This window comes from Nyctereutes procyonoides, unplaced genomic scaffold (assembly GCF_905146905.1).
Source record: "Nyctereutes procyonoides isolate TBG_1078 unplaced genomic scaffold, NYPRO_anot_genome, whole genome shotgun sequence".
Classification (NCBI taxonomy): Eukaryota; Metazoa; Chordata; class Mammalia; order Carnivora; family Canidae; genus Nyctereutes; species Nyctereutes procyonoides.
This window is the reverse complement of record NW_026575115.1, coordinates 1,329,612-1,342,481: the sequence shown is the minus strand read 5'-3', so window position 1 is coordinate 1,342,481 and position 12,870 is coordinate 1,329,612. Positions and strand designations below refer to the sequence as shown.

General features: G+C 33.7%; 1 protein-coding gene across 1 annotated transcript in view; it reads right to left on the bottom strand.

Moving 5' to 3' along the window:
• The window catches only part of VEGFC (vascular endothelial growth factor C), a 105,493-nt gene that overhangs the window by 35,057 nt on the left and 57,566 nt on the right, over positions 1–12,870 (bottom strand). Inside the window, 1 exon segment of the mRNA XM_055333796.1 lies at positions 1,038–1,251. Coding sequence (XP_055189771.1) covers positions 1,038–1,251 — 214 coding nt within the window.

Sequence of the window (12,870 nt, the reverse complement as noted above, 5' to 3'; positions counted from 1 at the left end):
AATTTTTCTTTTTAAACTGAAATGTAAATGGGGAAATTGCTATGGGTTTGGACTGAATTCAAAGATCATTTTCAGGCAAGCTATCTGGCAGCTTTGGGTAATGTCACTTGAAATGTAAGGGTAGTTTTCATCAGCTGGGACATGGATCCTGACCTACGTGTCTCCAGGAAAGTCCAATTATCCTTTTCCTTTTATGATCTCTCCTGGAATTCTGTTTCCAGTGACTGAGGGGTTTAGCTCTCCAACACTGTGGACTCTTTAAAGATTACATTTTAGATGATGTACTTCTTAAATGTTTTAGCTTCTTTTTTTTTCATCTTTTCCCTCAAGTAAAATTTTTAGAAAAAAGGATATAAACCGCAGATTTTGCCTGCACTTGTTTTCAAAATAATTTGTATCTTGAACCTTGATAGTGATTAATAATCTAACAACTGAAGGGAGTTATTTTTAAAAAGTAGATCGCCAATTTATACTATGCCATTTTATGCAGCATCATAATTTTCTGTGACATTTTCTCCTAGATCTTTTAGTAGCTTTCCAAAAGTCCAGCTCCCAAGCCAGTTACCTGCGAAACAACATGGCATTAAGAAGTCTCTGAAAAGATGATTTGGGTGATTTAGGAATTAAGCATTTCTGAATCCAAATCAAAAAATGTATGTGCAATTATTTTGTAAGATATAGAATGCTGAAGTGGTTGAACTGACACAGTGTGGGAAATATGTTTTCAGGTTTTTAAAGTTTTGCAGTGGGATATCACCTTAATTTTTAAAAAAAAATGTGTTGGTAGAGCTGTACCTTTCTATCTTTATATTTCGAGAAATCCTCTTAACCACTCACAGTGAAGTTATAAAATGTTAGATTTTGAGAATCTTTATTCCTACTTTGTTTGCTTTAGGCCCTAAAGGGATTTAGTGTTACAAATGCTGAAATTTAACAAAGGAAAACAACAACAACAACAACAACAACAAAAATCAGGCTGGCAGCCTTCACTGGGTTGATATATGAAGCTTATCAAATATTTTCTTTCCCATACTTACTTTTCAAGATCTCTGCATTATAATGTGCTGCAGCAAATTTTATAGTCTCTTCTGTTCTTGCACTGATGTTGGGCTGTTCTTTATTACGCTGCCAGCCGCCTTTCCTTAACTGACACTTGTACATTTTCCAATATTCTGGGTAGAGTACGGTCATGAGTTCATCTACACTGGACGCTGATCGCAACTGTTCCTCCAAATCTTTGCCTGCATACGCCTATTGAAGAAACATGCAAGATCAATCATTTATCAGATTAAGGGATTTGAAAACAAATGTACTAAAAAAACCTCTAGATTTACTGTTATATATGCCAAATCCTTATTAAAATATTAATTATCCATGAATTACTAACTTGGCAAAATCATATTCATATTTTAATTTGATTCAATACCATGATTCAAAATGAAGTTCAGTGCCCACAGCCAAAGTCGTAAAGTATATATTCGGTCTTTTTTTAAAGTATTTTATTTATTCATTCATGAGAGATAGAGATAGAGATAGAGATAGAGAGAGAGAGAGAGGGAGAGGGAGAGGCAGAGACACAGGCAGAGGGAGAAGCAGGCTCCATGCAGGGAGCCCGACTTGGGACTCGATCCCAGGTCTCCAGGATCACGCCCTGGGCTGAAGGCGGTGCTAAACCGCTGAGTCACCCGGGCTGCCCTATATTTGGTCTTTAAGACAAAAAATTGGAAAGACATAATTTTAAACGTAATTTCTAAAGTAGCTTCTTCGATTTATAGTTTTGCATAATTGGCAAATTTTTCAGTTTGAAAGTGTATTTAAACTTGTATTAGCCTTCAATTGTATAAACTGAAGTCCATTCTAACACTTTGCTTCACTTTTAGTTATCAGCATCAATAAACATAATTAAGCAAGATGCTTGAACTTAGGAATCTTAGCTTTTTAGAAGGTATTTTATAGTAAATAATTCCACAAAGAATGGGATTTCAACAACAATATCACAGTTAGGTTTATATTTTGGCAGAACCTCCAAGTATTTCCAAAATCTTTGATTGCCAAGATTTATTTTGCTATGAAAAAGACATGAAACGCTTCAGAGAATATTAATTCTGCTCATAAATACCTGTCTATATTAGTGTGTGCAATTAAGTAGAACATCCCAAGTTATAGTCAGGCAGTTACTGTAGTTACAAAAAATAGTTTTCTAAATTATACTTTGAAATTAAGGGAAAATGGAACATTGTTTACCTTTATATACAAGGTGAAGTTGAATGAAGTAACCACCCCCTACCTGGGGGTCTTGGGCAGAGATGAACAGTCTACATTCTAACAAGTTATAGTTTTCTTTTTTCTAATTTTTGATGTACAAAATTAACATATTTGCTTTAAAAGTCAAGATACTATTTAACTCAGTCTTTTCACCATGATTTTGAATAATCAAAGTTATTCTGTGGTAGGTGCTATTTATACTTTATTTTGAGAAATACTTTTTTTTATGATTCTAGAGCCTGGTAGACAGATTATAAAAAGTGTTCCTTTTTTTGGATAATAGAATTGGCTATTAATTTTAGGACCTCCTTTTCCTTCATTTATTGCGTCAGTGGGTCATATACCTTAATATCTTTAGGTCTGTGTTCTGAAAATATTGATATTAACCCATTACCCTCTAGAATAAGTGGGGTGATTCTTGATATGCCATACAGTTATATAAAATAGAACTCCCTCGAATAGATAGCAGGTGAGGATGGAGACATCCCTGCTTAAATGAAAGTGCCAACATATCCTCACACAGTTTCCCAACTGCTTATGAAATATTTGTCACAGGAAAACCTCATATATGACATAAAATTAAAGAATCAAAAATGTCTCAGAATCTAAAAGGATTGCAACTGGAGCGAAAGCCTACAAAAGTTCATTGGTAGAGGCACCTGGGTGGCTCAGTGGTTGAGCATCTGCCTTTAGCTCAAGTCATGATCCTGGAGTTCTGGGATCAAGTTCTACATCAGGCTCCCTGCAGGGAGCCTGCTTCCCCCTCTGCCTATGTCTCTGCCTCTGTCTCTGTGTCTCTCATGAATAAATAAATAAAATAAAAAAGAAAACACTGTTGCTCAGTAGATAAATAGAAAAATACAAGCATACAATTGACAATAGAAAAAATGCAATATAAAAAATGGGGATAAAAAGTGCCAAAACTAAACTACAACACAGGAATAGAAAATATAAGTCATATTTATACTTTTAGGGTCAAAAAGGCTTTTCTGGAGGTGAATATAAAGACAAAATATAAACTATCTGGTAGAAAATACTATAAACTAAAAGACAATAAAGTAGGAAAACTATTTGCAAGAAACATGACAGATGGAAAAGGACTCATATTCTTAAAATAACACATGAACATGATAAAAAAATAAACATTTTTCAATAGAAAAATGAACAAAGATCTTTTTTTGCACAAAGATCTTAAACTGAATATTCACGGAGAATAAATATATTAGTATGTATTTGGTGATGGTAAAAGTGAAGGGAACCACAATTTTTCTCAATCCTGGTGTGAATATAAATTTATGAAGCTATTTAAGGCAAGTGTGTTATTTCAAATTGAAGAGACTTAAAAACAGACTCCATTTTAGACAGCAAATTCACTTTGGAATAAATTTTCCATCCAACAGAAGTGAGAATATAATTATGCCAAATACATGTACAAATTCATCATGGGGCTATCATAATGACTTTAAAAAACAATCTATACAAACAATAATAAAGAACAAATAACAGGGATCCCTGGGTGGCGCAGCAGTTTGGCGCCTGCCTTTGGCCCAGGGCGCGATCCTGGAGACCTGGGATCGAATCCCACATCAGGCTCCCGGTGCATGGAGCCTGCTTCTCCCTCTGCCTATGTCTCTGCCTCTCTCTCTCTGTGACTATCATAAATAAATAAAAATTAAAAAAAAGAACACATAACATACAGTATAAACATAAATGTAGTAATCAGATGTATAAATGAGATATGTAAAGAGGTTCGTAAATATTTTATGAAGAAGTATACAATTTAGACACAGCACACACGATGTTTATATATGTAGCATATTTTTTCACAAAACCAAATTCACATATAGCTTGTATGAATGCATTTGTGTATAAAGATAAGAGTAAAAGGCAGCAAAACAACATGTATCTATCCATGTATATGTATCTTCTCCAAAGTGCAGAATTAAGGTAATTATTATGTCCTTCTTTACACATTTTTGTATCCTAAATTTTATATTTTAAAAAAGATTTTATTTATTTGAAAGAGAGAGAGAGAGAGAACACACACACGAGTGGGGCAAGGGTCAGGGGGAGAGGGAGAAGCAAACTCCCCACTGAGCAGGGAGCCTAATTCAGAGCTTGTTTTCAGGACCCTGAGATCATGACCTGAGCTTAAGTCAGGCACTTAACCCATTGAGTCACCAGGCGCCCCTGTACTTTAAATTTTAAATAATGCACATATATAATCTTTACTATCAGAATGAAAATGTAAAAGTAATCATCTCTGAGTGTATTGGCCCTTATTTCAGCCTTCATTTGCTTTACTCTTCTTACGTCTCTATAGAACATGGCTTTGACATATTACTTAATTTATAACAACTACTGGCAAAAGCAGAAGCTATCATAGACAAAATGGTATAAAATTAGCTTGATACTGAGCAATTAATTTACTTATTCCCATTAGACTTTACTTATTATAGCTGTGGAAGAAAAAGAAGCTTTAGTATCGAAAGACCAGATTTCCATCGTGGCCAAAGTCCTTATTTAATTGAGTAAAATTAGATTTCATTTCTTTGAGTCTCACTTCACTCTGTAAAATGGGAATCCTATTATCTTTCTTAGAATCTTTGTGGTGATCCAAACAGACACTTGATAAAGAAGTATGTTATAAATCTTACATAATCTTCCCTTACAGGGAAGGGTGGAATGACTTGTCATGATAACATCTTTAGAGAGCAAACACACAGTACAGAGACTGTTTTTTAGATAAATTGAAATTTTTTACTCAGTCTTAAACTGTAACTCTCAGTATTGTACCAGTTCTGGGACCATATTTCTTTGAATCCATCGTCTGCATTTTTGTTCTAAATGAGCAGCAACCCAGGAAATCAGCATTGTCAGCTTAGTGTTAGAGCTATTGAGTGAATCCAGAGAAGATTCAAATCTTAAGGATAGATATTACCAGTTAACCATGGCTCGTTCACATTCATATTCTACTTAACGAGGAATTAGAAGGGGTCCCAGTAACCTAGAATGAGTTCTGATCCAGGGACACATTCAAGTCTTTCAAGTAGAATTGGTATCCACATGAAAGCTTCCTTCTTTAAGCTTTCCTTTTTTTTTTAATTGCAATATAATTAACTCCCAATGTTATATTGGTTTCAGGTGTACAACATATTGATTCAACAATTCTATACATTTCTCAGTGGTCACCACAATAAATCTAGTCACCATCTGCCACTGTACAATGTTGTTATAATATTACTGACTATATTCCCTACGCTATAGTTTCTATCTCCATGACTTACTTATTTCATAACTGAAAGTTTGTACCTCTTAATCCCTGTTTCTATTTCAACCATCTGTGCATCCACCTCCCCTCTGGCAACTACCAGCTTCCTCTCTGTATTTAAGAATCTCTTTGTTTTGGTTTTTAGATTCCACATTTCCATACACGTGAAATCATATGGTATTTGTCTTTCTCTGACTTACTGCATGCAGCACAACACCCTCTAGGTCTACCCATGTTGTTGCAAACGGCAAGATTTCACTCTTTTTAATGGTTGAGGAATGTTCCATTGTGTGTATGTCTGTGTGGATGTGTGTATGTACACATGCACACACTACATCTTTTTTATCCACTCATCTATTGATGGACACTTGAGTTACATCTGTATCTTAGCTATTGGAAATAATGCTGCAAGAAACATAAGGGTGCCTATAGCTTTTCAAATTAGTGTTTTCATTTTCTTTGGGTAAAGTATAAGAATTACTGGATTATATGGTATTTTTATTTTTAATTATTTGAGGAGCCTCCATACTGTTTTCCACAGTGGCTGCACCAATTTGCATTCCCACCAACAGTGTAAGAGAGTTCTCCTTTCTCTGCATCCTCGCCAATGTTTGCTGTTTCCTGTCCCGTTAATTATAGCCATTCTGACTGGTGTGAGGTGATATCTCATTTTAATTTTGATTTGTATTTCCCTGATGCCAAGTGATGTGTAACAATTTTTCATGTCTGTTGGCCATTTATATTTCTTCTTTGGAGTAATGTCTGTTCATTTCTTCTACTCATTTTTGACTGGGTTGTTTTTTGGGTATTGAGTTTGAGAAGTTCTTTTTAGACCCTGGATACTAGACCTTTTCTGATATGCCATTTGCAAATATCTTCTCCTATTTTTCAGGCTGCCTTTTGATTTTGTTGACTGTTCAACATTGTACCAGAAGTCCACTCTAAATGTTTCTTGAGTCTTCAAGTTTACCAATGTTTTCAAGCATGTTGAGGTCATTTGCTTAAATGTTGATATATTCCTTTTATTTTCCAAAAGTATGGTACATCTTACAATAGAAAGTGTCTTAAAAATGGATATTCAAATGTAATAAAAAGCCTCAAGTAATCTAAAAATGAATTTAATTCTGTACTGTACTTTGGAGGGATCCCTTAGGAGGTTCCAGTGATGATTCTTATTTAACATTCAGCATGTACGTATTTGCAAACAGCAACCTATGTGACATTCAGTGAGGATTTTGAGGTGCAATGGAAGTCCAAGTTGGGTGTGCAATGTCAAAGGCAGGGAGCTATAATCAGGAACAAACTCCTTCCTTGATAATTCATGTACCTAGAACACATTCTCTTATTACTCTAACAGGAGAATGACGATTCCAGAAGTTACATGATGAGAAAGAACTTTGGGGATTCACCTGCAATCTGTAATTCCCCTAATTATGAAGAATCATAACATAAAGTGAACACTTGAGGTCATTGACTATGATTCCTAATCATTTTACATTTTAAACACATAGCTTGCAAAACCTCGATTTCCTCTTACTTCTCTTTGTTGACTAAAAGGGGCTGTTCAGATGCCTGCTAGGGAAAAATCATGAGTCCACACAGGTTGTCCCTCCTCCCCTAAACAGTGATACCTAGATAGTCAATGATAAGTAGGAAGTCATCTAGGATTAGTATTAGTAATGGGCTGGCATTTGCCATTGAGTGAAAGTTAGGTTTTTAAAATAACCCTACAGAGGCACCTAAGTGGCTCAGTGGTTGAGTGTCTGCCTTTGGCTCAGGTCATGATCCTGGGGTCCTGGGATCTAATCCTGAATCAGGCTCTCCACAGGGAACTTGCTTCCCCCTGTGACTATGTCTCTGCCTCAGTCTGTGCCTCTCATGAATAAATAAATATATTAAAAACTCCCTACAAATCCAATGTCAATAATCTCTCCAAACAACAATCTTAAGTTAATTGCTATGCTATATATAGACTTGGCACTCATCTGATAATTTTATAAAATTGAAAATTCATGTGGAAATGCATATACTTTAATTATGGAAAATTTCTTTCACATAAAAGCATATACTGTTATCAAATAGTAATAATCAGAATTGAAAGAGTGGGCAAGGGTCTATCAAAGATAGGTTTGAACACACTACTGTATTTTCATGAAGTGGCCAAAGATGTCATAGGCAAATCTTTTTAGTTGTCTGATATATATATATATATATTTTTTTTTTTTGGTGGGGGGAGGTAAATAATTTGTTTAAACTGGAAAATAAGGATGTTTATTTTTTTTCTTAAACTGTGTATATGCTATCTTTAAAAGTCTGGCTCAAGTAATATTTTATATTTGAAAAGTGAACATTTTCATGGACAATTTCATTGATAAAGCAAAAATAAAACTATTCGGTCAAATTATCAGTTATAAGAAATTTACTAAAAAAGCTTAAAAGAAAATATTTTTCATCTTATTCATCTTATACATCATTCTTTTGTCATAAGAAACCAAATTATCAGTAGGGATCAATCTATTATAAGGCAATTTTCAAGATCAATAACTCTATACTGCCATTGGGTTTTCTTTCTTTCTTCTTTAGAAAATATTTGGGTCAGATCCAATCATGAGAATAAGTAGTTGCTGAAATTATTGTTCCCCTAACACAGCAGCAGGACCTGCTTATTCAGTCCTACTTACTTAGTGATGGCAGTTGTATGACAGGTGAACTGTGGTGGTTTGTTCTGTTTCCTTCAGATAACTGCCCATGCTAGGCAAATTTCTAAATTTTAAAAGTATATTTTGATTAATGAAAATACCTTTTTAAAGCAAAATCTGGGCAAAGTGATAGAATGTAGAGGATTTGGGATTTGAAAAATCATCCAAGACATAGTTGTAGAATTCATTTTTAAAATCACCCTTTAGTGGAGAGTCATAAATAAATATGTAAGATCAAATGATATCCTTCTAAGGAATAGAAACTTGTATCTGTTTTCTATGACCTCAGCAAATCATTTTACCTTATGTTTCAGTGAAGGTGTCATAGTCAGATTCTTTTCCCCACAGGTTCCCCATCACCCATGTCTACACCAGCCTGGTGTGCCACAGATAGGTAAGCCCTGAATGCAGACACATTTCAGCTTAAAAATGGAAGTATTTTATTGGAAGTTTTAAGATTCAATTTTTTGCCTAATCCCCTAAAATGTTTTATTGTAAACTTTTAATATAAGGCCATAATAAAGAATGGAATCTTTTTATGTCTATTATTGGTAGCATAAATTGTGTTTACAAAAAAGTCACTTTCGTAGTTTACAACATCTATGAATTAAATTAAAAATGAAATACTTATTTCATTACCTAAGTAGACTCTTAGAAAATTGTTTATTCACTTTCAATTGTTCTTGTTGAGATTAATTTCCAATTTAATGCCAAAGTAGATAGTTATATTTGCATAATCCACGGCCAAGATAGCTATATATACACTCATTTCTTGCACTCAACACTGAAAATCACTCACTTGTTTCTTATTTTTGAATGGAATTGGTTTTCCTTCCTTGTAGAATGACAAAATGATTTCAGAACTATTTATTCCCAACTTTGTCCATGTATGATGGCAAAAATAGCATCAGACAGATGAGCCAAAAATAATGAATGTTTTTACTGACAACAAGGAAAATCCCAAGGAACTAAAACTTATTACTGTAATATTCCAATACATACATATTGTAGATCAAAGGTTCTAAACCAGAGATTATTTTTTCCTAGGGTTATCTGGCAACATCTGCAGACAGTTTTACTTTTCAGAACTATGGGGTGATGCTACTGGTACTAGTTAAGTGAAGGCCAACAATGCTGCCAACCATTCTAAAATGCACAAGACATCTCCCTATCCCCCGACCCCCCAACCAAAAAAAAAAAAAAAAAAAAAAGAATTATCCAGGCCAACACTCACTGGTGCTGCTGTTGGGAAACTCTGCAGCTGAGTAACTGGGCCTCTTAAGAACATGTCAGAAGGTTAAAATTTGCATGAATTTTACTTTCTAAAATCCCTAGAGGTATCAGAACGAGTAATAAATGAATCTAAAATATCACTAGCAGTTGGACTTAGTAACAATAACATTTTTAGAGATATACATTTTTTTTATCACCCAGGGTAACATCTTATTTTTCTTTTTACATAGGAATTTCTCAACACCTTTGTTTCATAAGGAGAAGAGAATGTAGCGGTTTAGACATAGTCTTCCTCTGTAAATAAATTCAAAACACTTCATAATTATTTTCCCTTGATTACTTTTTTGTCTTTTGAAGATTAAACTAATTTCAAAATCATTTGGCACACTTTTTCAATGATGCTCTTTTATAAAGTTGTTTTGAAAATAAAGAATATAATGGATTATTATAATATTTCTTTTCAGTAAAATTTTTGCTTGAAAAAGGCCAATTTATGTTAATGCTACTTAATTCTGGAAGTATATTAATACTACTTTAAAAATCCTTAATTAATAATATTCACCTGAGAAAATGAAAAAAAATCAAGTACACAGTTTCATAAATTGTTACAAATTGAACACACATCTGTAATTGCACCCAGATTTAAGATATAGAGCATCTATTACATTCCAGAAACTTCCTTTGTTCTCCTCAGTGATAACTCTACCAAATTTTGCCGTTTTGTTACATTTCTGCATTTCTGTTTTTGACCATCATAGTTTTTAGTCTTTTTCAAATTTTACAGAAGTATTCAAGACCATATAATATTTTTTGTTGGATATAATATTTTCTGTTGGGTCTTTTTTTTCAACCTTAGGGTTCTGACATTCGTCTGTTTGAAGCAGTTGGTTTTCCTGCTTGTCTTGTTTCTCATTGTATGAACTACTGCAATATATTAATCTAGTCTATGCTCAGCATGTCTTTTGATGGATGTACTATTAATTGGGGGGAGGTCTATAATTAGAAATAGAATTGGTGGTTCATGAGGTATGTATATATTTATAGCTTATAGATATTGGAAAACATTTTACAAAGTAATTGTATCAATTTGCACTCCTGAGGGCTGTATATAAGAATCCCTGACTCCATGTCTTTGTCAACAACTAGGAATGTTTGGTTTTTAATTTTAGCCATTCTAATGGGGTTGTTATGACACTCATGGTTTTAACGTGTAGTACACCTTGATGACTAATGATATTGAGCACTCTCATGTTATTTGGGCACTGGGTTATCCTCTTTTAAAAACTGCCAATTAAAAGCTTTTTATTCATTTCCGTTAGCTGTCTTGTCATTGATTTGTAAGAGTTCTTAATGTATTCTGGATAAGGGTCCTTTGTCAGATATGTGTATTGTAAACATCTTCCAGTATGAAACTCGTATTCTCTCTGAATGGTGTTTGCTAAGAGAAATTAAAGAAATCTATATAAATGAAGAGAGCTACCATGTTCACAGATTGGAACACTGAATATTATTAAGTTGACAATCCTCCCCACAATGATCTATAAATTCAATGCAGTCCCAGGAGAGTTTCTTGTAGAAATTTGAAGCTGATATTAAAATGTGTACAAAGAATCTAGAATAACTAGTTTTATTCAGAAAAAGAACAAAGTTGGACGACTCAGATTATCAGGTCTCAAACTCTGTGCGGTAATCAAGACAGTGTGATACTGGCTTAAGAACACACTAATAGATTAGAATACAGAAAGCAGAAACAAGTAAAAAAACATAATACTGATGATAAAAAGATTTTTGATAAAGGTGCCAAGGCAAATAAATGCAGAAGGGGTAGTCCACTCAATAGAAGGTTCTAGAACAGTCAGTTAATTATATGCCAAAATAGAAACAGAACAAAACAACAACCAAAAAAACCCCAAACCAGAAAAGAAAACCAATTAGACTCTTCCTTTTCACCAGAGTCATAAATACAAAATAGATCGCATACCTCAAGGTAAGCATTAAAACTACAAACCTTTTCGAACAAAAGATAGTTTCAAGTTTGTGAAGCTGGATTAGGCTACAGTATCGTAGGACATCACAAACACGATTTATTAAAAAAAAATGCGAGGTTGGATTTCATCAAAATGGAAACCTCTGTTCTTCAAAAGATACCATTAATAAAATTAAAGGACAATCAAACATAGAGGTAAGATGTTTGAACATCATATATCTGATAAAGAATTTATATCCAGAATATATGAAGAAGTCTTCCAAATAAAAGAAAAGAAAGATAACTCAAGTTTAAACAGGTGGGAGGCAAAGGACTTGAATAGATGTTCCACCAAAAATGATACTCAGATGGCTAATAGTGACTTGAAAAAATGTTCAACATCATTAGTTATTAAGGTAAATTATGCAAAATAAACTACAAATTATCATTACACACACCCAACCGAATGGCTATAATCCAAAAGAATAACATACCAAGTACTAGTGAGGACAAGAAGAAATTACAACCCCCCATTTGTTCATATGAATGTAAAATATACACTTTGGAAGCTAGTCTGACAGATTCTTAAATAAGTAAATATATACTTATGTGGCCCGGTAATTCCACCACTAGAGAAGTGTCCATACAAAGATTTGCATGTGAATGTTCATAGTCACATTATTCATAATAGCCCAAAACTGAAAAAAAAATTACAAATCCATTAAATGGCTAAACATGAGTAAAATGCGTTGTATTATATAACAGAATAAACACTACTTAGCAGTTAAAAGGAATAAACTATTGATAGATGGATGAACCTCAAAGATATTATGCAAAGTGAAAAGAGCCAGATACAAAAGACTATGCATCATAATCCCATTTATAAGGAATTTCTGGAAATTGCAAAACTATAGAAAGTGAACACAGATTGGTGATTGGCTAAACCTGGGAGTGGGAGCTGGGATTGATTTAACACAAGGTTTTTGTTGTGTGTGTGTGTGTGTGGTAGCAAAGATACTATAAAACTAAATTGTGATGGTTGTAGTATGTCTATAAATCATTATCCATTTACAGGCAGCAAATTTTATGGTATGTGAATTATATACTTCAGTAAAGCTGTTAAAAATTGAGATTCTTCTCAATCCCCCCCACTTGTAATGAGCACTGGGTGTTATATGGAGGTGTTGAATCACTATATTGTACACTGGAAATCAATATTACACTGTATATTAACTAACTGGAATTTAAATAAAAACTTAAAAAAATGAGATTCTTCAACAAAATGAGGGAATAAGCCAAGAAAAAGACATACAACCCAAGAAATTAGCATTCTCATACTGGAAAAACATGAAGAGTTATACATGGGACTTGAAACTAACCAGGCAGAAGGAGGCCTCAAGGAGAGAAGAAAAAAAATAGAGAGAATTCCTAAATTA